At 38.6% G+C, this 25674-nt stretch overlaps 2 protein-coding genes across 16 annotated transcripts in view; one reads left to right on the forward strand and one right to left on the reverse strand.

The window, feature by feature from the left end:
- LOC121881420 (voltage-dependent T-type calcium channel subunit alpha-1H-like) overlaps positions 1-12728 on the reverse strand; it is a 24749-nt gene extending 12021 nt beyond the window's left edge. For 3 of the 10 annotated variants that reach the window (XM_042389188.1, XM_042389189.1, XM_042389187.1), the window contains exons 1-25: positions 12571-12728; positions 10883-11086; positions 10318-10411; positions 9811-9947; positions 9414-9508; positions 8593-8752; positions 7508-7832; positions 6955-7047; positions 6566-6720; positions 5848-5896; positions 5582-5749; positions 4884-5032; positions 4240-4425; positions 3975-4092; positions 3720-3875; positions 3473-3586; positions 3087-3197; positions 2705-2815; positions 2320-2433; positions 1938-2051; positions 1549-1662; positions 1160-1273; positions 774-884; positions 385-498; positions 103-207 (exon numbers count right to left, since the gene is read on the reverse strand). In XM_042389188.1, the coding sequence (XP_042245122.1) occupies positions 103-207; positions 385-498; positions 774-884; positions 1160-1273; positions 1549-1662; positions 1938-2051; positions 2320-2433; positions 2705-2815; positions 3087-3197; positions 3473-3586; positions 3720-3875; positions 3975-4092; positions 4240-4425; positions 4884-5032; positions 5582-5749; positions 5848-5896; positions 6566-6720; positions 6955-7047; positions 7508-7832; positions 8593-8752; positions 9414-9508; positions 9811-9947; positions 10318-10411; positions 10883-11061 (3186 nt within the window). In that variant the 5' untranslated portion in view covers positions 11062-11086; positions 12571-12728. The remainder of the gene's footprint in view (positions 1-102; positions 208-384; positions 499-773; positions 885-1159; positions 1274-1548; positions 1663-1937; positions 2052-2319; positions 2434-2704; positions 2816-3086; positions 3198-3472; positions 3587-3719; positions 3876-3974; positions 4093-4239; positions 4426-4883; positions 5033-5581; positions 5750-5847; positions 5897-6565; positions 6721-6954; positions 7048-7507; positions 7833-8592; positions 8753-9413; positions 9509-9810; positions 9948-10317; positions 10412-10882; positions 11087-12570) is intronic. The other 7 variants (XM_042389190.1, XM_042389192.1, XM_042389193.1 and 4 more) reach the window with 7 other exon arrangements.
- elavl1a (ELAV like RNA binding protein 1a) lies at positions 11686-25048 on the forward strand. 6 transcript variants are annotated; one of them, XM_042389200.1, is made up of 8 exons: positions 11686-11792; positions 13579-13715; positions 17454-17513; positions 20922-21114; positions 21655-21758; positions 22387-22549; positions 22664-22889; positions 24263-25048. In XM_042389200.1, exons 3-8 carry the CDS (start codon positions 17478-17480, stop codon positions 24585-24587), a joined length of 1047 nt encoding a protein of 348 aa, XP_042245134.1. In that variant the 5' UTR covers positions 11686-11792; positions 13579-13715; positions 17454-17477; the 3' UTR covers positions 24588-25048. The 6 variants fall into 6 exon arrangements, with proteins under 6 accessions (XP_042245134.1, XP_042245135.1, XP_042245133.1 ...); XM_042389201.1 differs by lacking the exon at positions 11686-11792 and adding an exon at positions 11817-11904; XM_042389199.1 differs by lacking the exons at positions 11686-11792; positions 13579-13715 and adding an exon at positions 15388-15493.
- Positions 25049-25674: the final 626 nt, after the last annotated feature.

Consider the following 25674-nt stretch of genomic DNA (forward strand, 5'->3'; position numbering starts at 1 on the left):
CAAAGCAACCTTTATTGCATCACTTACTGCTGCAAAAGTGTAAAATTAACTCTTGGAGAGTCCAAAATCAGACTTACAAAACTATCACTCTAAGGAACTTACATTGTCTTTGTTTGCAGGTGCAGAGTCTTCCTCAGGGGCTGCGTTAATCATGGTGGATTCACTGGGCACAGAGTCAGAGCAGTGTTGCTCGGGTCTTGACGGGCTCTGGAACAACATGAAATATATTATGGGTACAATAACGTCAGTCTCAACACTGTAACTATAATCTCAACAAGGGAGAAGTAAACAGGTCACAAGTAATATCTCCATACAGGATACAGGGTACACATTAATTCAGATTCTGAATGGATAATTTCAAAGCAATGATTCTTAGGAACTTACATCTGTCTTGTTGTTATCTGTCTGTGAAATGTCATTCTCAGGAGGTAAACTGATTGCAGTAGAGCTGGTGGGCCCACGGAGTGAGAGAGAGGAGTCTGAGGAACTGGAGGATTGCTAGAACAACAGGTAATAGAGTTCAGCATGGGTGTGTATGCAAGTGTTTGTGTCAGTGTGCTGTTCATTCAATTATAAAACATGTAGCTGTTGGATTATTGATTGTATGTAAAACTAAGGCAGAGATCCCTATTCATTTGCCTGATAGCTCTTAACAACAAGGGCAAAGTAAACAAGTCTCTCAACACAAGTAATATCTCCATACAGGATACAGGGTACACATTAATTCAGATTCTGAATGGAGCATTTCAAAGCTATGATTCTTAGGAACTTACATTTTTCTTGTTATCTGTGGGTGAAAAGTCTGTCTCAGGAGGTAAACTGATTGCAGTGGAGCTGGTGGGCCCACGGAGTGAGCGAGAGGAGTCTGAGGAACTGGAGGATTGCTAGAACAACAGGTAATAGAGCTCAGCATAGGTGTGTATGCAAGTGTTTGTGTCAGTGTGCTGTTCATTCAATTATAAAACATGTAGCTGTTGGATTATTGATTGTATGTAAAACTAAGGCAGAGATCCCTATTCATTTGCCTGATAGCTCTTAACAAAAAGGGCAAAGTAAACAAGTCTTTCAACACAAGTAATATCTCCATACAGGATACAGGGTACACATTAATTCAGATTCTGAATCCATAATGTGGAAGCTATGATTCTTAGGAACTTACATTTTCCTCATTGTTATCTGTCGGTGAAATGTCTGTCTCAGGAGGTAAACTGATTGCAGTGGAGCTAATGGGCCCACGGAGTGAGCGAGAGGAGTCTGAGGAATTGGAGGAGGTCTGGAACAACAGGTAACAGAGTCTAACATAGGTGTGTATGCAAGTGTTTGTGTCAGTGTGCTGTTCATTCAATTATAAAACATGTAGCTGTTGGATTATTGATTGTATGTAAAACTAAGGCAGAGATCCCTATTCATTTGCCTGATAGCTTTTAACAACAAGGGCAAAGTAAACAAGTCTTTCAACACAAGTAATATCTCCATACAGGATACAGGGTACACATTAATTCAGATTCTGAATCCATAATGTGGAAGCTATGATTCTTAGGAACTTACATTTTCCTCATTGTTATCTGTCGGTGAAATGTCTGTCTCAGGAGGTAAACTGATTGCAGTGGAGCTGGTGGGCCCACGGAGTGAGCGAGAGGAGTCTGAGGAACTGGAGGATTGCTAGAACAACAGGTAATAGAGCTCAGCATAGGTGTGTATGCAAGTGTTTGTGTCAGTGTGCTGTTCATTCAATAATAAAACATGTAGCTGTTGGATTATTGATTGTATGTAAAACTAAGGCAGACATCCCTATTCATTTGCCTGATAGCTCTTAACAACAAGGGCAAAGTAAACAAGTCTTTCAACACAAGTAATATCTCCATACAGGATACAGGGTACACATTAATTCAGATTCTGAATCCATAATGTGGAAGCTATGATTCTTAGGAACTTAAATTTTCCTCATTGTTATCTGTCGGTGAAATGTCATTCTCAGGAGGTAAACTGATTGCAGTGGAGCTAATGGGCCCACGGAGTGAGCGAGAGGAGTCTGAGGAATTGGAGGAGGTCTGGAACAACAGGTAACAGAGTCTAACATAGGTGTGTATGCAAGTGTTTGTGTCAGTGTGCTGTTCATTCAATTATAAAACATGTAGCTGTTGGATTATTGATTGTATGTAAAACTAAGGCAGAGATCCCTATTCATTTGCCTGATAGCTCTGAACAACAAGGGCAAAGTAAACAAGTTTCTCAACACAAGTAATATCTCCATACAGGATACACATTAATTCAGATTCTGAATGGAGAATTTGAAAGGTATGATTCTTAGGAACTTACATTTTTCTTGTTGTTATCTGTGGGTGAAAAGTCATTCTCAGGAGGTAAACTGATTGCAGTGGAGCTGGTGGGCCCACGGAGTGAGAGAGAGGAGTCTGAGGAACTGGAGGAGGTCTGGAACAACAGGTAACAGGGTCTAACATAGGTGTGTATGCAAGTGTTTGTGTCAGTGTGCTGTTCATTCAATTATAAAACATGTAGCTGTTGGATTATTGATTGTATGTAAAACTAAGGCAGAGATCTCTATTCATTTGCCTGATAGCTCTTAACATCAAGGGCAAAGTAAACAAGTCTCTCAACACAACATCTCCATACAGGATACAGGGTACACATTAATTCAGATTCTGAATGGAGAATTTGAAAGGTATGATTCTTAGGAACTTACATCTTTCTTGTTGTTATCTGTGGGTGAAAAGTCATTCTCAGGAGGTAAACTGATTGCAGTGGAGCTGGTGGGCCCACGGAGTGTGAGAGAGGAGTCTGAGGAACTGGAGGTCTGGAACAACAGGTAACAGAGTCTAACATAGGTGTGTATGCAAGTGTTTGTGTCAGTGTGCTGTTCATTCAATTATAAAACATGTAGCTGTTGCATTATTGATTGTATGTAAAACTAAGGCAGAGATCTCTATTCATTTGCCTGATAGCTCTTAACAACAAGGGCAAAGTAAGCAAGTCTCTCAACACAACATCTCCATACAGGATACAAGGTACACATTAATTCAGATTCTGAATGGAGAATTTGAAAGGTATGATTCTTAGGAACTTACATCTTTCTTGTTGTTATCTGTGGGTGAAAAGTCTGTCTCAGGAGGTAAGCTGATTGCAGTGGAGCGGACTGGCCCACGGAGTGAGAGAGAGGAGTCTGAGGAACTGGAGGTCTGGAACAACAGGTAACAGAGTCTAACATAGGTGTGTATGCAAGTGTTTGTGTCAGTGTGCTGTTCATTCAATTATAAAACATGTAGCTGTTGGATTATTGATTGTACGTAAAACTAAGGCAGAGATCTCTATTCATTTGCCTGATAGCTCTTAACAACAAGGGCAAAGTAAACAAGTCTCTCAACACAAGTAATATCTCCATGCAGGATACAGGGTACACATTAATTCAGATTCTGAATCCATAATTTGGAAGCTATGATTCTTAGGAACTTACATTTTCCTCATTGTTATCTGTGGGTGAAATGTCTGTCTCAGGAGAAGAGCTGGTTGTAGTGGAGCTGGTGGGCCCACAGAGTGAGAGAGAGGAGTCTGAGAAACTGGAGGAGTGCTGGAACAACAGGTGATAGAGCTCAGCATAGATGTGTATGCAAGTGTTTGTGTCAGTGTGCTGTTCATTCAATTATTAAACATGTAGCTGTTGGATTATTGATTGTATGTAAAACTAAGGCAGAGATCCATACCTTCGCCTGATAGCTCTTAACAACTATGCCCACAAGTACGTTGAGGAGCACATGTTTTCCAAAAATAATGAGAGCCACAAAGTAGAGAGCGGACCATGGTGAGGTGGCAGTCATGGCATTGTATAGGACTAGATTCCAGTCCTCATGAGTAAGAATCTAGATTAATGAGATTAAATGAAAGAGAGTAACATAGACAGAGATCGATGCACATATTGCAAAGGATGAAATGCATAAAATAGGGAGTCAAAAACTAACCTGGAATACAGTGACCATGGACCAGAGGAGTGAGTCGAAGTTTTTGCGGTCAGTGATGGTGTCGCCGTGCACCGTCTTGAAGCTAAATTGGCATCCAAACAGGTGCATACCCAGTACGCTGCAAAGAAACAAGAAAATGCAGTCAGGATTATTTAAATGCAATAGATCATAATAATTATCTACTGCGATTCCCTGTGACTTTACAAATGACATGTAGAGCAGATAGACATGTAGAGAAGAGCGATTTGTGTGTGTGTGTACATACCTAAAAGTAAAGGTGGCAAATAGCAGCAGCATGCAGAGCGCGGCTGCCTTCTCTATGGTCCTTTTCAGCACAAGCAGTTGTTTCCTCAGGTAAGGGAGGAAGTGAACTAGCCTCACAAACCGTAGCAGGCGAAATGCACGCAGCGCTGACAACCTGCCATCAGCTTTAGCAATTATCTCCCACAAACTGAAAACCACAAAAACAACCACAATTTTGGTACGCTGTTGGACAACTTCAAAGTTTTCGGTTGCATTTGGCCAATTCTGTCTGAAAACTGTAACCATGTATGTAGCAAACTGTATATTGACATTTTGCTTGGAGTACTGGCATGCACTGTACTCCAACCACTATTACTAAAGTCTCACATCGGTCAGTCAGTGCCATAGACCTCCAGTATGATACAAAGTTTGATACCATGTTTATTTTACACAATAACCTGAACTGTTTATGTGTACCAATGTCAAAAAATAAAATTTGTGGCTCCTGTGAGAGGTGAGTGTTTAAAGTTTGTCAGCATATAGCCGGTGCAAGTACTTTTCTACTTTCAAACAATGAAATACGGATGAGAATTTCAATGGAAGCTAAAATTACAGGACAAAACAATATGCTGAGGTCAAAGGTCAGACTGTGTGGGTTCGTATTACCTGATGATAACGATGACAAAGTCAAAGATGTTGTTTTTATCTTTAAAGTATGACCACGAGAGAGCCATCAGCTTTAGGACCATCTCCATGAAAAATATAATGGTGAAGATGATGTTGCTGGTCTTTAACACATCTGTCAACACCTTAGGCTGTAGGGAGAGAAGAAGAAAAAAGGACAGAGGGGCAGAGAGATACTGATTAAGAGAGAGATACATAGCTAACACAGCTAGCACACAGGAAGGAAGCCTAACAGCCTGAAGCTTTTTAAATGTGTTTGACAGCTGAAAACATAACCTGCAACACACACAGCTGTCTTTTGATGATTCACTATAACATTTTTGTGTGCTGTTTCATATGACATCTGTAAAGAGAGGACTGTCGGCCTGTTTTAAAACTTTTTTAAAAGAAGCATTAGGACAGAATTTGGAAAGTATCTCTCTTCATCCCCCACATAACAAAATACTGAAGCCCAAACGCGATTTTCTTCTACTGTCACTTGAGATGTGTAGATCTGCAAAATTTGCTGAATCAGAGGCAAAGTGGTTGTGGAACCATATTCATTGTTACATCCTGCAAGAGTCATTTTACCTTTGAACCTTTCAGCTCACCAGGGAATCATTTAGCTTGCACATCTGAAATTTACAGAAGCCTTGAGAGGGCAAATAGTAAGCAGACAGAAACACTCCCCTCCATCTCACCTGCTTATGGTGCTCTATGGCTATTGTGAGAACACTGAGTAAAACAGCCAACATGATTGCTCGGTCGAAGAATTTACTTTTAACGACCCTCTTGAGTTTTTCCTTGGCTTGTTTCCAGTACAGACTCAGTATGCTCCTGTTCTCGTACCATTGCCCGTGACCTTCAACCTGAGGGGAAGATAGGGAGGTCATTTAATTGGCCTCTTGTTGCTGAGGCAACACTGCTGCTGGTGGTGGTACTGCAGAAAGTTGTTTACTAGTCTCACCGATGAGGCATTGTTCCATCTCTCAGGGTTCACCTTGTTGTTCCAAAGTCTATTGGTAAAAGGAAAAACAGTATGAATAACAACTAATAACTGAAAATCCCTCAAAAGATTAAATTAAGACATAATGATTTGTTCCGGCAGTGTGCATGTGTGTGTGTTAATGTGTGTTTGCTTCTGAATGCATCTCTAGGAAATTGGTTCTCTACCCTTTTGGGGTCACATTCAGAAAGACAAAATTACTGGTGCAAAGTAAATGCTCAAAACAAAACATATCTAGTTATTCAACCAAGAGACCTATAAAGAGCTCAAGACACACACAGGAAGACCAGTGAGTACATTGAACAAGAGCTTCATTTAAACTTCAAGCTTTGTCCTGACACTGTATTTTTGACAGTGATATAAAAGTACTACCATGTTACCAAATTACAAGAGTAATACCATAATACCAAAAAAAACCCCAAAACTCTAAAGTCATGCTTAAACTTGTGTGAGTGAAATTCACTTTCTCTACTAGGATACTTCCACCCATTGTCTGAAAATAAACTAGTACACTTAAAGCTACACAATAAGAAAGCATTTACATCTGTTTCATCATGACAAGTATGAAAAGCACATTTTGGATGACTGATTCGCAGGAGGAATGCATGTGATGTTGTTGAGGTGTAGGAGATTAAAAAAAATGAACTATATAGTATCTGGTATCTATATAGTATCTGACCTGTTGTATATACAGGAGGTGAAGCTGATGAACTTTTCAAAGAGATTCTTGACAGACAAGCCGGAATGCGGCTCCTCTACCTCCCTCTCCATGGTCTCTGAGAACTGGGTGGCGATGACAACAGCGCACACGTTCATCATGACAAAGGAGCCCATCTGGTTAGGGGAGTAAAGAGTGGCTATTTAGAGGGCGCAAGCCCAATACTGGTGCATGTAGCACTGTGCCCAATATTTTGGACCCAATAAAAACTATAATAAAAAACTCAAAGGCAGTTATGTTGGCAATTCTACTGAAAATTTACCAGTATGGAAGAATACCAAAACCTAGGAACCCAGTCAAATATTAATGTTGTAAATTAAAACAATAAACATACACAGGTAGGTACTTACAATAGTGACCAATGTAAAAAATACAAAACTCCAGAAGGAGTTTGCATCCATAACATAATACATGATCTCTGTCCATCCTTCCAGTGTGACAACCTGGCGGTAGAGAGAGACAGAAAGTGACATATTACTATGTAGCAATGTTCTCCTCGCTTTTTATTGTGCTTTATTATGACAATAAAATGAAAGAAAATAACATTTTAATAAGCTCTCAGTTAAAAAATATGGTGAACTATGGAATGATGAATCAAAACTCCAGAACAAACAAAAACACAATACTGTGCCCTAAAAAGTAATGATGGGTTCCCCAGCCAGAGGAAAGCATTGACTCACATGTGACTATATGATAGATCATAAATAGATAGATGATAGATAGCAATTCCTTACCACATCCTCGTCAAAAACAAAATAAATTTATGTCTAACAAGTGCACTGTGTTTCCTCACAATTCAGACTGTTACCACATGCTACCATAATAAACTGTCAAAATACAGTTTCATGAGGCGTCTCCCTGATATTCTTAACTCCCTGCGCTCCGTGTTTTTGCAAAACGTACCTGGAAGACGGCTATCCAGGCATAGCCGATGTTATCAAAATTGATAGCTCCCATCTGAGGGTTGAGGTCCCCGGCGCGACAGACGTTGTAGTACAAGTTCCAGTTTACACAGCTGTTGGTACTGGCCCCAACCACAGCAGGGACTGGCTCCTCTGTAGCTGAATCATGGTGGTGAGGGTCCAATGAGCAGGTAACCCCATCCTCGGTGTAAGGCGGCACATCACGGCAGCGCACCATCCCATTCTTGTCATCAGGTGAACACACGAATGGACTTTTTTCACCATGCTTGGTCACATAGTATGGACTTAGGGAAATGTTGTATTTTCTGGATTAATAAAAAGAATGATAAAAGCTTGATTACAGAATTGACATACTATAGATAGACACTCATTACACAGTAGTGATGTTTTGAGTCCATCATGGGGTATTTTGTGCTGTAGGTTGAGAAAAAACATAAGTTGCATACAGTAGGTCATATAAGCAATACATTGATATACAGTTGACTGAAAAATTAAGAAATGTTAACTTATAAATGCATCTCAAACCCTGTAATGCTTACTCAGTGATTTTTATTACTGTCATGGTATAGTTTTAACTATATTGCTAGATTTCCTTACAAGTCTTGAAAAGGTAACAGTCACAACGCAATCAAATCATAGTAGAACTGAAACAATTAGATGATTAATTGATTAGTCAATCAATAGAAAATTAATTGGTAACCATTTTGATGACTAATTAATTGTTTAGTTTAAAAGTAATTTCTCAAGCAAAGTATTTGATGCTTCTAGAAACACAAACATGTGGATTTGCTGTTTTTCATGGTTTTATGTAGTAATAGAATTAATTGGTTGGATAAAACAAGCAATTCCACTGGGTTCTGTGATTGGCATCTGTTTTTACAGTTTTTCTGATATTTTAAAGAGGAAACTATAATCAGTTAATTGAGATAATAATTGGCAGATTATTCAATAATGAAAATGACTGTTAGTCGTGATCTCTCAAATCTATTTGTGCTACCTCTAGCCCAGAGAGAAATGGGGAGAAAAAATCAAATACTGGAAGAGCAGACCAAACAAATTCCTTACGTGGGGATAACCTCTCCCGGGAAGCAGCGGTTGCGCAGCTGCCCTGCCCACATCTGGACTCCCACAACGCCAAAGATGTGGATGAAAAAGATGTAGAGGACGAGAACATTTGCAAGCATGGGCAGGGTGTCGACAATCACTGTCACCAAGACTCGCATACCTACACAGGTGAACACAGGAAGTAATTATGCCATCAGAATTGACTGTTTTGACCAATACTATTGTCACACACACACAAACACAAGCATATAGCACATATGCATGTTTGAATTTAAAATTCCTGATAGAAAGTTGACTTTTGCCCTCTTTTTCGAACTCTACTGATCTTACAACCTCTTTATGGCAAGTAATGGACAGTGGTTGATAATACTTTTAGTGACAGCTTCATCCTTAGAGATTTGAACTCACAGCTTCCCTGCGGCTGGTCTTTATCTCACCACATGTGTTCACCATCCAGCCTCAATTGTCAGTTAGATTTTGCCTCATCATTAAAATGTATGTTTATAGAGCTAGCACTGATGTTTGTAATGATGTTGCATTGGATGGCATTGTACATCAGGGTGGACAACTTAACAGAAATACTCCAAAATGAAGACAAAAGAGTTAAATCCACACCATTCTGACACAGCTTAATAAAGCTTTATGTCTTTCCCATCATTTGGTATTTCAGTGTACAGTATATGTTCAGATTGTTCTTACCAATGCCAGATTGTTAATGTATATTATGAAGATACAGAAGTGGACAGAAAATAAATTTGCCTGCCTACGTATATCAAGTCAATGTCTCATCAAGACCTGCAAATGTTCATATGTGGACTTACTTGGTACTCTGCCAATCAGTCGCATTGGCCTGAGTGTTTGAAACATGTGTAACCCCGACAAGATGCCAAGGGAGGCCAGGATATGATCCAACACCCTACAGGGACAGTTGTAGATAGAAACATGAAGAAATTGCTTTAGTTTGTGTTCTTTCACCTACAAAAATAAATATGTACACACATCCTAATAGTCTGATCATATAAAAGTCATGAGAGGCTGATGGTTCAAAAATGTCTTCTCTAAAATATAGTCAAAACGTCAGACATAAGCTGTCTAAACATTTTTTTTTCTCCAGTTTAAAACTAAGCCGTGTTTGTGTATGTGCTTGTATGCTTATGTATGTATGTCTATCTGCAGATGAAAGAGACAATAGAGTGAAAGGCACTGTGGGATACTAACTCTCCAGAGATGATGAGGAAATCTAACTTGTTCCAGTTGTTGCTGAGGTAACTCCCTTTATGACCAAAGACCCCCAGGGCCACTGTCTTGATGATCATTTCCAATAGAAAGAATGCAAAGAAAAAAGAATCCAATGCCTGGCCATACATGATTTAAAAAAAAAAAGAAACACAATTAAACATAAAGTAGAAATGACAACACTTCTGTTAACATAGGTGTGCAAAAGTACTCTGGTTTAGCGGTATGCAAATGCTATCTGTGACAATATATAACAATATCTACTACTACTGAAATATTCACACCACAACACAGGTATCTAGCCTGCAGCAATTACAGACACTGCTGTAAACAGTGTTAAACGGGAAATGCAGCATGACTCAGGAAAATTGTACTGGCCATGTGAGCGAATACCCTCTCAATATTATATCTAAAGAACGCATTTATGTCACAGTAAATGTACATTTCACTGCCAGTACCCACTTATGAGAGTGCAGGTGTCACACTGACCTGTAGGTTTTCACTCATCTCTCCACAGGGCTTATACATGCCCAGAGGCACAAAGTTGAGCAGGACCATCAGTAAAGATGCGTAATCAAAAAACGTGGAGGAAGGGGTTAAGGTCAAAACACATAGCATGCAATTACAGTCATACAAGTCATCAACAACAGAGAACAGGAACTTATAATGACAGAATAAACACAATGTTTTAATATGCCAAACAGACGCATACAGTACCTGAAAAAGAAAGACATGGGGGGAAAGTGTGCTGCAAATTACCATTTTGCAAAAAAATGTTTGTGTGCTGCAGTTGATCTGAAATAAGACCTGATTCCAGGCAGTTTAAGACATGCAATTTCTGTTGCAAAACAGATGAAACAAACAATACAGAGCATAAACAGTGATAAAGGATTGTATGTGCCTTCTTAAAAATGAGTCCCTTTATCCATTTAAAATTGTTTAACACTAATATCAAGTCAGGCTTAAAGGGTATTTAAATAATTATGATCATTGCACATATTTAGTATTAGAAGGTGTCAGACAGGGATAGATGTCCAGCACTAAGGAAGGATATGGCTTACTGACCATGAACAGACACCAGTTACGTGGCCATGTGGTTTGTTTCAAGAAGGAGAAGACCACAGGGGCCAGGGCTGGGTATGGCAACTTTCCCTCATCCGTGGAGTGAAGTCCTTGTTCTGTATTGAAAGGCTGTTCCCTCTGCTTGTCCTTCTGTCTCTTACAATCAGTCATGATGAGTTTTTCAAGCACAGAAACTCTGGGGGGGCAGTCAAACAGAGAGATGTTAGAAAAGAGAGAAGAAGGGGTAAAAAGATGGCAAAACATGCAGGTGAGACAGAGAGAAAGGGAAAGGGAGGGATAAGATAAACAACATAAACCATAAAGAGACAGGAACTTGGACATTGTTTCTGTAAAGATGTGTCGCTTTCATATTTCTAAAATATAATGTTTCAGGGATGTAGGTCCCACAAACAAACTCGATGCACTTTCATTATATTGGAATAAATCTCAAACTATTAGCTATAAGCCTCAGCACATGAAACCCAAACTACCTATCTGCATTGCTATATACCACTAGTTGTATGTAAGACAATATGTTTACTTATTTTATTTATTAGGATTAGGAATCCCTTACTTGAAAAAGTAAGAATGCTGCAGTGTACAAATGCTACAGTTGAGGGCGAGGTTTGCAGCCAAAGGACCGGTGTGTAGGATTTAGTGGCATCTAGCAGTGAGGTAGCAGATTGCAACCGCAACCAACTGAATAACCCTCGGTGGCCATGAAACTCGCGAAAAACGCGAAAGGATCTCCCTGGAGCCAGTGATTGGTTTGTCCGTTCTGAGCTACTGTAGGAACATGGCGGTGCAACATGGCGGGCTTCTTGGAAGAGGACCCGCCCCCTCTCTAACAATAAATGGCCCATTCCAAGCTAACGAAAATAACACAAAGATCTTATTTTCAGGTGATTACACACCAACTGAAACATACTTATGAATATTGTATTGCATTTCTGTGAAGTCCGTTCCGCTAGATGCCACAAATTCTACACACAGCTTAGCGTTAGCTAAAGCTCGGTGAGTTAGCAAATTGGTGACGTTAGTGATGGTAACCTTAACTACCGTAAGTTACCTAAACCAAGCCAGTTAAAACATAATACTTAAAGCTACCTGTTTTAGAAAAAAAAAACATTTTACAGTAAACCCTTGTTTCTCCTCAATGTAATTGGAAAATAAATCAATATTTCCACTACACCTGTTTTAACAATGGTGACAAAAAGCTTTTATTGGTCCATAATTTAGAATAATGAACCGTTTTCTAACGTACTCTAACGTCCTACTACTCATGTTATTTAGCCAGGTGTTACTGAAGCTCTGTCGCCCAATTACACATTTCAGGTAATGTTAGCAGTTACTACTGCAAAAGGTTTTTCATACTTTATCACATACTGATACTTTTGGTAGTTGTTACAAAATGTTACTGGTTATTTAGATAATCTAGCTAACCTCAGCATCATACATTTTGTTAGTTAAATTAACTTAATTAATTTGTTAGTTAGCGTTATATGGTTATCGTTTTGTTTTGACAGCTATGAGCTAACCAGGCATATAGCTTAGGTTAGTTATTACTAAGTAAAGTAACAAACATCATACCATGATCACCAATGTAAAGTAACTAATAACGTTAACGCTATCAGAGGAAAAAGCAGCAGGACAGTCACAAACTGGGCCAAAGCCACTTACCAGAAAAAAGCAGATAACTATCTGTGGTCAAATTGTCCCCTTGTACGGTGTTCTTGAGTTATTAGATAACCTTTCAGGTTACTTTCACAACTGAGTTAGCTAACGGCAACGGGTAATAAAGTGTTGATGCGATTTAAAACTGAAGCCGTTATGATTTAAAAAGACTGACAGTAAACAGAAGTTTGAAACATCAGATTCTGGAATCGGATCGTGAAATTAAACAATATTACTGCAAATGTGACAGAAACATGCTCAGTTTACCTGTGTTTACCTAGTATGTTTTTTTTTTTTTTTATGATTGTTGCTGTAAATGTATTTTGTGCTGCATATGGTATTAGTGTAATAATAATAATATTTTTTTTTATTTATATAGCACTTTTCCAGCTTAAGTACAAAGTGTTATCCAGATTAAAAGGATTTACAGAATTTAAAAAAATCAGAAATCCATGTAAATACACAAAATAAGTTCATATAAATAAGCAAATGTGTATAAAAGAAATATGCTCATATAAAGCAGGTGAAATTTAAGTAAAATAAATAACCACAAATAAATAAACAAATAAGATGCAAATATAAGAGATGATCCCATATAAAGAAGATAGAATACTAATAAAAGAGCATAAAACAATATAAAGGGTGAACATTTAATGATTACTTGTATCATTTTAATATGGACCCCAGGAAAAGAAGTTGATACCAAGGTTACATCTGGGGGGGGGGGGGGGGGGGGGAGATATAAATAACCTGAAACTCATTCACCCCCTGGTGTAAATGTGTTTGTGAACTGTTAACTCATGAGCTACACTTGTAAATTCAATTTACAGTAGCCTGACATGTTAAAGGTGCAACAAAAAAAGAAAGTGGGACCCAGTGAGAAACTCTGATACTTTAATGAGGAAAATGAGCTATGAAATATTTTCAGCTCAATGAGAATTTGTAGTTGGTTAGCTACTTTGTATTACATTTGTCCCCTTCCAAGTTCTTATCCTACCCCTCTTTCTCTTTCAGTCCTGCTCTGTGTCTCCTCAAAACACATTTGTCACCCAGATGACCGTCTGCCTCACCTACTTGCCCAGGGTCTTTTCAGTTTACCTTCTCACCTTTGTGCTCAAGACCCAATTTTGCTGACTGAAACATCTGGCGAGGTACAGTAAAATACAGACCAGTAGCACATGAACATATATCCCTGAGCCATTCTTTCCTAAGAACAAGACACAAGACACACACACACTAAGATGCACTGGAATTTATGTAAGTATTATCCAATTTGCACAATATTTAGACAAATTACTACAGTATTGGATGAAGTTAAATTATTTTTTGTGACTATCTTCAGGTAGAAATAAACATTGAGATTATTATCACTACATAAAATGTTCATTAGCTCTATGTATTAAGTGTAGGTGAAGTTACATAAAGGTGGGTCCTTCAGCTGACCGGTTGCACTGGTAGGGTGTCAGCCTGGAAATACACCTTGTCTGGGCACAGAATTTATACCCGTTGAACCCCCTGGGTATAGAGCCAGTGTTGGTACTGGTATGCAGTATTTGGTGCCCTATAAGACTGCAAATACCGCAGTGTTTCAGAAAGTGTTCCCAGATGTCAACATATAAAATGCAGAGGCAAAAATGAAGGGAATGTGAGGTACTGTGAAATGTGATTAGATGGAGAGTGTAATTTATGCATTTATTTAAGGATGGAGTATGTAATTAAGTATGTCTCTGAACAGTGGAGCCCCATGATTCAACCCTTCATCATAATTTTCTTCTTTCCCCATCAAGGAATGAAAATAAAGGTGGCACCATTGTGGTTTTGTGTTTAAAAGTTTTATATATCCAGAATAAAACATTATACACAGTCAGTGGACCAAAAACATTTACTCATTCACCACTCCCTATTAAACATTCTGTTGTTTATAGTGAGTATAGTAAAAAATTCAGACAGTTTTGAATTCTTCTCATTTTGCATCACAGATAGGTGTCACATAACTAATTTGCACATCAGTGAAACATGAGGAAATGCATGGTGGGATGCAAAAAGTAGTCTATGTGCTATTAATGTAACAATTTTTGTTAAACTGTGGAATTTTTTATGGTACCAAATAATTTTTATCCTATTTCCCCTTGATAATTGTTCTTCTGTCTCTATGTGTACTTGAAATACGTGTTAATAGAAGCATTGGACAGCTAGGTACGGCAACACCAGTTGGACAAACCACACGCAGAGCTGCTATAAAAAGTTTAGATATGATTATGTGTGCGTGTGCATGTGTATATATGTGTGTTTGTATATATATATATATATGTATATACACACACACATGCATGTATTTGTATGTGTCCAAGATGGCAGACCCATTCGCGCATGAGCTACTTAGATTGGCAGCTACTGGGATTGGGCACACACACACACAAAAATACATGCATAGGATATACTGTATACATATAATTAATATATATCAATCGTAATGGTGTTTTAATGTTCATATTACTGTTATTGTGTACTGTTTAAGTATTTGGACAAATTGTACTTTGCTGCTTTGGGAATATTGTTCTTGAAACTTTCAAGCCAATAAAGCCCCTTTGAATTGAATTGGATTTAAAAAAATGCTATGCTATGACAGACAACCACGCACCGCACTAATAATCATTAGTAAATATACACATAATCATAACTAAACTTAACATATTGCCATTAATATTATTACTCCCAGTTTTACTGCAGTTCTGCGTGTAGTTTGTCCAAGTGGATTTGCCGTACCTAGCTGTCCAAGATGGCGGTCCCGCTTGCGCATGCGCTACTCAGACCGGGCAGCGACACGCCTTCTACACATTACGTGAGGCCGACTTGGAGGGAATTGAACGCTGCAAAGAAAGACAAATAGGAGAAAAGAGCAGAAACATAAATCACCCCCAAAAAGCTGGTAAGACTTGAAATATCGAGAAGTGTTTCCTGAAGCTTCTCAGCTGTATATTTTAATATTTTGATGTTTTTCAAATATCTGCCATGCCGCTCTTGTGGCCCTTGAAGCCGTTGGTTAGCCTCCGTGGCCTGTTAGCAGGCCGCTGGGGTTTCGGCGCCGGGACTGAAATGCGTTCATCCGACGCTCTCCAAACTGGGGGCGCGGTGCTTTACCTTAGCCTGCCTGCAAGAGCCAGCCACATATTCACTCCTATTTAGCCCTAAACAAATAATCGAACTGGTCTCTATGTAACGTTATGAAAGCTTATGGTAGTAATGGCGTGTTGTGTTTTTGTCCAAATTTATTGGGCATTTTGTTTACCCTTCCAGTCATGTGCGGGAAGAGGTGAGTTATGCGGCTAGCCCGGTTGCTAATGCTAGTCAGGCCTCTGCACGTTTCCGAGATGGACATCGATTCGTGAATTGGGGTGCTGTTTAATGCACCATAGAAAAACATAATTTGGGGGTCTGAGTTTTTAGAAGATGGCGTTAATCCCTTTCTACAGTAATGTTAACTATCGACGGTTGCCCAGTCTATGACGTTATTCTGGAGGCAACGTCGCTCGTTTGCAGCACTGTTAAAAAAAAAAAAGAGGGGGGGAGAGGGGCGGGGGAGGGTTCAGCCGGTTTTCTGACAGCTTAACCTGCTTTCTCAGCTTTTAGTGGAATACAAGTACAGGAGTGAGGTAGCTCATCCTGAGAGAGCAGCTGAAGTTGTCAGGACACCAGCTGATATCTACACCATGCTTTGCCATCATGCATTCAAATACTGTACGTCCATACTGACCTAACCCTCCTGCCACAACAGCTCCACAAGGATAATATGCAAAATGCCTGTAACTGACTGCAGATTAAGTTTTCCACTAGGAGTACTGCTGCTCCTTACTTAAAAACTATATCGTAATATACCCACACTTTCTCCATCTTCATTCTTACTGATCAATACTTTAGTAATGAATGGATATCTTGCTGAAATGTACTGCTTTTGTTTGTCTGGGATACGTCTTGGAGACATTAATGACAGGTGCATAGAGACTTATGTCATTTATTTTATTATTTCCTTAAAATCAAATCAGGTTTTGACGATCTAACAAGTAGCAGACTCAACATTTTCCTCTTGAGTAATTTTATTTCCATGAGAGGTTCCCATTGTTCATATTTACCATGTTCACATTATGAACACACGTAAGATTTAATGCGGTCTTAAGATTGGTAAACTGTACACTGCAAATAAAAAAGCGGATGTACTGGCTTGTCATTGCTGGCAGCGTGACAAGAAATGACCTGTCACCTGTTTCATCCAATTACACATCACATGAGGCTGACCACCTTGTTTAACTGTGCTGACTAAAGCTACACGTCAGAAAAGTCAATACTGCAGGTCATACAAGCAACACACCAAGTCATTTCATTACAGACAGCTAATTGTTATAAAAATGCAGTTCAGGACAGTCCAGTACTAGCTACCAAGAACCCATTGCTTCATTGTGATGGTACTTGACATTTTCTCAAGCGCTGCACACAGCAACATGCAGGAAGTGATGTAAGCATGCAGTGACACACAATTTGACTACCCAAGAGAGTCAGTAATAAATTAAACAGTTGCTTTTACCTTATTGTGTGAGAAAAGTCCCACTGTGCGTGCACCACTTTGTTGCGTCATTCAAGGCATCATTCAACCCAGAGAGCCTACAGTTACTCGGGAATTTCCCCCCATTTAAAACATTGTCACTGAGCTTTTATGCATTAAGCCTAGAAGTGTTGAGAAATGTTTACAGTAGCTTCTGATGATGTTTTTACTTATTTAAAATAAAAAAAAAACAACATGTATCAAGTGTTTGTCATTTAGTTGAGTGTTGTCAGGTTTATATTTTCTTAGCTTCCATCCCACAGTTGTTTGATATTGTTTTTTCCTTATCCAGCCTCAGGAGCAGTGAAGTGTCTTCATGGCAGTTCGTCGAGGACACATTAAGTACTTGAAAGTGAGTATTAGATCCTACCAACTGAATATATGGGTCATTCCAGCCAACTCTTGAAAAAATTTCTTAATTTTTTCTAGAAAAAATTCATGTGAAAACTTCTATTAAATTCTTGGGATGTGTATTCTAAGGGGTGGATTATTGCTAAATGGGTTGCAACATACCCAGAAGTATATGAAGTGTGCAATAATAATTCATTTCATCATTAAGCAGTTTGATGTGGCAGTGAGATCATGGAACCCTGCTCTATTGGAAAAAGCTTAGAAGAAGCAGCCAACTGTCACAAGACTGCCTACACTAATGGAAAAGTTGACCTTTCAATTTTCATTTTGATCACATCAAACTGCTTAATGATTAAATGAATTATATTTGTACTCTTTTATATACTTCTGGATATGTTGCAATCCATTTTGTAATAATCCTCCCAAACCTCGTTCAGTTGGGATTAACCCAGACTTGCTTTATTGTTTTCTAATGCTACTAGTTGATGATGTCAGAAATTAGTTCAGAAAAGTTAGAAATTGCAAAATGATATGTGTGTATTGAGCTAAGGAACCAAGATTAATATTTTGTCCAGACACACGGAACAAGATGACATCTAGTATGTGACAAACCGAGCCATTACAAGTTGTAACATGCAAGTTTCCTGAACCCAATGGAAAAACAGGCTCAATAGTTATTACACAGAGATAGAAAACCTTGAAGTCAACATAGTACAAATATCTACCTATGAAATGAAACCACTGAATCTAATATTACAGCCAGTGAATAATAATAATAATATACTACTACTACTACTACTACTACTAATAATAATAATAATAATAATAATAATTCAAAAAATATTAAATGAAGGGGTAATATAACATCTTTAAAAAAAATGTATCTGCAATGAACATTAACACTTTCCTATGAAAAAAACAAAGTTTCAAGGAAATTAAAATAATCCATCTTGGGAAAATATACAGTCAAAATATCTTAAAGTGGGTTTTTCAGTTCAGAAGCTATATTTAGCGAAATCTGTGGCACTCAATTTTAACACAGGATCAAATAACTTCTAGATGTGAATATTAATACTACACACAATCAAAATTTGGTAGCAAGAAAGTGAAAACTAGTGGCTATATTTCTTAAAATTAAGGATTCTTCACCTGGGTAAAAATATTTATTTTTACTCATTTGATTACTGTAAAACATTCTGCAAGAACTATTTACATGAATATATGTTGTAAATTTTCCATAGGGTTTCTTGGATGTTCGGGACAAATTTCAACCCAATTCAGTGAAAAATAAGCAATTAGTGAAGCATAGCATTGCAAAAATGATTAAATTTAGCTCTGAGGGTCAAAAATTCAAGACTAAAAAAGTATTCGGAGGAGAGCTACAGGATTTTGCAGGGTCCAATGAATTTAATAGAAGTTTTCACATGAATATTTTTCAAGAAAATCCATGACATAAATTGGGAAAAGTTCTGAATTGTGGGTGAGTTGGCCTGGAATGACCTGTATGTCATCAGATATTTTGAGCTTTGAGTTAGTTGACTATAACACAAATCCTAGATAAAATGTAGCAATCACAATTGTGTACAAGTAAAGAGATTTTGCTGTGCAATGCCTCTACAGACTTTACCCCATCTACTATAAAGTCTCACATGATACTGAAAATGGAATACAGCCTTGCGATAAGTTCGTGTACAATATAAATATTCCTCAAAAGCAAGATGGCATCACCAGAAATCAGCAAAACAGGCACATGCCAGCTCCCACCAGCTTTGCCCATGTTTACCGGTTTTATACAGGACTCTCATTCATCCTCTCAGGCAGTGCATCTTACCCACCAGAATACACAATCACAACCCTTCTCTTGCATGAATGGACCTCTGTCAGGTTGACCGCCGCACTGGTTCCCCTTTCAAGCCCGATCCCCTTTGAGCCACCAACAAACGTGTCCACCAGGAACACTGCTAAAAGTATTATGAAGTATCCTCCATGCTTGTTGTGAGCACTTTATATTGTTAACTGAACTAACATCAGTTCCTTTTAGACCAGTTATCAAACTAGACTGCAGTCTGACATGTAACCACGGTAATCTCGGGATAAAATGGCAATCTACCTACTCAACAAATTTAAACCTTGTGTGTTTATCCTTTTTATATTGTGACATTTCAAGTTGGCTTTGTCTAAATCACCACGTTGAGACCTATTTACAGCTTTAATCCACTCACAAGCTTATGTAATATAGTTACCATTATGTGGCTTTATAATTTTTAATCCCTGCTTTTCTGTTTCATTGAAATACTTTAATTACACTGCATGGAGACTTTTACTCCTTTTTAGACCAAAAAGTTTGAGGAACTATGGAACAAAAGGAGCTGAACTCAGGAACTTTTGCACATCACTGTTTCCCATTTCCACAGTGTCTGATGAACCGTGAAGATAAGCTTGAAGGGCAATTTTTACACACACTAGAAAACAATGAAGTTATTGTTTAGATCTACAGTTGGATTTAATGAATGAATGTGACGTGCAGAGGTGGAAAAAGAGACTGAAAACTTGAAGAACTCCAAAGTAAACAATCTGCGGAGCGTTTTATGTCCAACGTTAATAAACATCAACAAAATATCCTCACATAAACACACTTTTTTTTTTTTTTTTAAACAAACTGAAAGATTTAATGACATTTTCAGATGAACATGCTTTGTGATTATAGAGCTGCAGTGTGCTCTAGTTTCTGTGTTACTGCATCCCCGTTGGTGATGTAATGTGGTTGGCTGAGGTGGCAGCGTACAGGCGAGGTCAGCGATGCCTGGACTGTATAAATTATAGGAACTCAATGGGGACACTGATTGTTCACTCTGTTTTGACTTTGTGCTGCTGTCCACTGAACAGCTGACTGTAATCTGATTTGAGAGTATCGTGTTTTGAATTGATTTATTTCAGTAAGGTTGTAGTGATGGCAGCCTTTAGGGTTCTGTGTGTTTTTTTTTTTTTTTTTTTTAGAGAAGCTTTTTGTCATTTTTTTACCATCAATCTGTACAGCAACAAAGATCTGAGTAGTGCGGCTGCTAATAATTATTTTCATTATTGATTGTTTTATCAGTTAATTTAACTGTTTTATCTGTAATGTCAGAAAGTAGTGATAAAAATCCATTATAGATTCCTAGAGCTAAAGGTGACATATTTAAATAGCTTATTTTACTCCACCAACAATCCAAAATACAAAGTTATAAATTAATTATCACATATAAAAAGAAAATTATAAAATTGTCACTTTTGAGAAGCTGGAAACAATAAATGTGATTTAACATTTTTGCTTGAAAAATGACTAAAAAGGTTAGTTGTGCAATTGTCTCAGCTCTAGTTACGCGTACCTTGCGTACTTACCTTGTTTTGTTTTTTTTCCGCTCACCTGGCTGACCTGCAGGAGGTGTATGACATGTCGAACGGTTATGAAGACCACATGGGAGGGGACGAGGGGAAGGACGCCAAGACCAACCTGATAGTGAACTACCTGCCTCAGAGCATGACGCAGGACGAGCTGCGGAGCCTCTTCAGCAGCATCGGAGAGGTGGAGTCTGCCAAGCTGATCCGAGACAAAGTCGCAGGTACGCATCACTCCGGATCAATAACACCTGTGACAGAGCAGATGGACGCTTAAATGGCAAGGAATTCATGTTACAGACTTAGCAAAAAAAGTACACAGCAACCTCTGAATTGTATCAGTGGTGGGTTAGACTTTATGACTTAGAGAATTTGAGACTTGTGCCCTTCATGGTTTGGCCTGTCACTCATTTTTAAAATGACTTCGTCTTTGTTAGCACTATATCCACAAAAGTGCTGTTTTCTGGCCTTTGTGATAATTAATGTAATTTTTATTTTGAGAAATTTCCAGATTAATTTGGATCTGCTTGAGTTCAGTATAAATTTGCTCCAAGTTTTTCTCAACACCATAGACTAGTTTTATTTATTCCAACCAGCCCAACCCTGATTAACTGTAGACAGTTTCTTTGTTTGTTTGTTTGTTTAGACTAGCATGCAATGTTAAGATTTGTTTTTGTTTTTCAAATATTTATTTGTTTGCAGATTTTTTTGAACTATACAACGTTTTTTTGTTTTATTTTATTGTTTTCCTTTTTTTTCTCTAGGCCACAGTTTAGGGTACGGATTTGTTAACTATCTTAACCCTAGTGATGCAGACAGAGCTATCAGTACACTGAATGGACTAAGGCTACAGTCCAAAACTATCAAGGTAACGTGCAATAAGGTGTTCTACAATTCTCAAACCAAAGATGTCATGTCATATAACTCTCCTGTGGCTCCTGTGCTGTCCGCTAACTAGCTAGTACATGTCAGCCCGAGGAAGTGATACTGCTTTTACAGCTCACTTACTGCCCTATTTGACATGTCTGTTGAGTTTGACTTTGCTTTTACTTATTTTATTTGACTTATTCTGTCGGATTCAGTGTATTTCGTGTATTTAATTCCTAAAAAGTTCCTTTTCGATCAGTTTTATTTCATTTTTTTGTTGCTGTAATGTTCTTTTATGCTTCTGACTCATTTTGCACAGACTGAAGACTTAATATCTAAAATCTACTTGGATGTCAGTTTTCTTATAAGAAAAATAGCTCCAGATCATTTTATTCAGTTTTCTTTTATAGAGTCTAAGTTTTTTTTTTAATGCTTAGACTAAACTTTTTAGATGGATGACGTTTATAAAACACCTGATTTATAATTGCCCTTGTAAATCCAAGAAATAGTTAAAATGTTTTGATAGATTGGAGTGCTCAGTGTACTTTTGACACAGTTTTATTGTCACTTTGCTTCGCACACGTGCGTCAGAAGAGTTGAATCAGGCGATTGTTGCTTCCTGTTGCCAGGTCTCATACGCACGACCCAGCTCTGATACAATAAAGGATGCTAACCTGTATATCAGCGGCCTGCCCAAGTCCATGACCCAGAAGGACGTGGAGGACATGTTTTCACGTTATGGCCGCATCATTAATTCTCGTGTACTTGTTGACCAGGCCACAGGTACGACAGGTGAATGACTCCCTTACCTTCAGAGATTCTCTTTTGAGTAACCACATCACCTTGAAATGTAGTCGTGCTGCTCATGCCAGAATAGGCAGTCACCAGCTGCTCTCTCGTATCCAGGTGCGTCCCGTGGGGTTGCTTTTATTCGGTTTGACAAGCGGGCAGAGGCAGAGGATGCCGTCAAAAACCTGAACGGCCAAAAGCCACCCGGGGCCTCTGAGCCAATCACAGTGAAATTTGCTGCCAACCCAAACCAGGTGAAGAACACACAGCTCATCTCTCAGCTCTACCACAACCAGTCCCGGCGCTTCGGAGGGCCCTTACACCACCAGGCACAGCGGTTTAGGTGAGAAAAATTGTTTACATACACTGATTATAACTCAAAGTTGTTGTTGTTTTTTTTAAGCAAGAACTAGTTTTAGAAAAGCAATCTGGTCAGTCAACACTGTAGTGACCCAGGCCAGAACCTGTGAATTATGGCTGCCATTGCTTTGTTTGCTACTTCAACTCTTGCACTAACTAAGCAATTAGTGATACCTTGTCTTTATGTACTGTTAAGCAGGATTAATACTTGATGCAAAGGTCTAACAGGAGTCCCGCTGTAGATAACTATGGTGCAGATTTTAATTCATAGTTCGGTGTTGGATTGAATGCATCAGTAGCACAACTCCAACACCAGATGGATGTATTGTACATGATCAAGCCATGTCCCACTTGAATTAATTTCGCCACATTAACCGTGTTTACATTCTTTAATTTACTTTGTGATAGAGAGCGTCTTCCTTTGAGCTTTATTGATGATGTCTTCACAACAATCAGAAACTCAAATGAGTGAATACATGCAGCCCATGCTGACTAATCACAGTTGTTGTTGTCTTCAGCTCTGTGTGTGTGCTTCTGGTGTGCCCTTATTGTACATTATTAGAGCTGCAACAATTAGTTGATTGTAAACATATTACCTTTTGGTTTTGAACTAATGGTGAGACAAAAAAAGACATCTGAAGACGTCGCCTTTTACTTTGAAAACAGTCATTTTTCACTATTTTCTAACACTTTATAGTCCAAACAATTAATCCAGAAAATATTCAGCAGATTAATTGATATGAAAATAATTGTTAGTTGAAGCCCTATACACTACACATTCATCTATAGTCAATATAGGTGACACAAGGTAGCGTGCAGTATTTGGACTTAAATTAAATCAGTGGTTCCCAAACTGGGGGAACACATGAGGAGGAGAAAATTACGAATGAAACTGAAGTTGAAAAGGCCCCTTTCACTTACACACAAGTTTAATTAATAACATGAATTATTGCATATCAATAATTAGTTGCTCCGCATGTGCTTCTGCTATGACATGTCAACATGTCCGCTGTGAAAAAAGGTCTGATTCGTTTGGATACAATAAACAAATGAGAGGACTTCTTTGCTGAAAAGGCGATCAGGGTTTAGTATAAGAGGGGGAGACTTTTGATAGTGAAGAACAGAAAAAAGACGATGCTCATCAAGCAAACATGTTGAGAAGCATCCAGTTTGTTTTCTTGATGAGTTCACTGCTGGTTTTGTTTCTCAGTGTTGTTTCTGGTTGATAAAAATTCACATCACACAAGTAAATTATTTGGTCAATGAGCTGTCAAAGAAACTGTTGTGGTAGTCACAGACGTTTGCTTCGGTTTTGCTGTTCAGTTGATAGTTATACTAATCCTTTCTCCTTTCCAGGTTCTCCCCCATGGGTGTTGATCACATGGGCAGCATGGGAAGCGTCGGCGTCCCCGGGAACTCCACCTCCGGCTGGTGCATCTTCATCTACAACCTGGGCCAGGACGCCGACGAGAGCATCCTCTGGCAGATGTTCGGCCCCTTCGGCGCCGTCACAAACGTCAAGGTGATCCGAGACTTCAACACCAACAAGTGCAAGGGTTTCGGCTTCGTCACCATGACGAACTACGAGGAAGCGGCCATGGCCATCGCCAGCCTCAACGGCTACCGGCTCGGAGACAAGATACTGCAAGTGTCCTTTAAGACCAGCAAAGGCCACAAGTAGAGAGGGAGCTGGACAATCAGGTGTAGAGGAGAGAGGGGAATAACCTGCACCGGGCTTTTATTGCAGACAGCAGAAATACATGTTTGAAAAGTCTGGCCAATCAGTTTGGGTTTTAGTGTATTCAGAGTTATGAGATGTTCACTCTTCTGCACCTTTGTACTTGTCTAAAAGAGTGTAGGCACAGTTCGTTTTGACTTTTCTCCTTTTTTGTTTTTGTGTTTTTGTTTTTTGTGAGTTTTTTTTTTTTTTCTTTTCTTCATACTCATGTTCGAGGACACTCAGTAGTTTTCATTTTTAGGGGGAGGATGGAGAGGGCAAAATCTCAACATACTCCCAAGATAAGTTTTGACCTAAAAAGCTAAAATACTGTCCGTATGTGTTTGCATGTTTAACTGTGAGGACTTGATAAAGGAGGCAGGCCTGTGCTGCTTTGGCACATAGTTCTTAGCAGCGCACTGAAACTACAGAGCTAAAGTAAAACCCTGCAAATTGTTCTCCAAGTGTCAACGTTTCAGTGGTATTATATTTTTCAAGGAGCCAGTGGTTGTTTCGTTTTTTGAAAAAAAAAAAGCAGCGCTCTGTCCTGGATCATCGTCATATGTAGAAATAGATGCCTTAAATTATAATCCAGTGGGGACACACACCTACAAATACCACTCACTGTCTCGAGTCAGTCTGTGAGCAAAGCACTTTTAACCAATCTGTTTTAGGTTGCTATGAATATCAGTCTTTTTAATCTATGAGTTTTGCTCGCCCTCCTACCAGTTTTAAACACAACAAACTTTGGAGGGAACTGTTTTTTGTTTTTGTTATCCCTGTGTAAAGTGTCTTTTTTATAATAAGTTGTATTTCAGAGGAGTCTTGTTTATATAAAAAAAAAGGAAAAAAAAAAAAGACCCCCAGTCAATGAGTAGGAAAATAAGATGGACCAAAGGCAGGAAGAGATTTGATCCTTAAACCCCAGAAGAGTTTCTGAGTAGATTTTCACGAGGTAAATTTACCTTTTTTTTTTTTTTTGTTTTGTTTGTTTGTTTGGGTTTTTTTTTTGTTTTGTTTTGTTTTGAAGAGGTACTAAGGTTTATATCTG

This window comes from Thunnus maccoyii, chromosome 16 (genome assembly GCF_910596095.1).
Source record: "Thunnus maccoyii chromosome 16, fThuMac1.1, whole genome shotgun sequence".
In the NCBI taxonomy this organism is placed as follows: Eukaryota; Metazoa; Chordata; class Actinopteri; order Scombriformes; family Scombridae; genus Thunnus; species Thunnus maccoyii.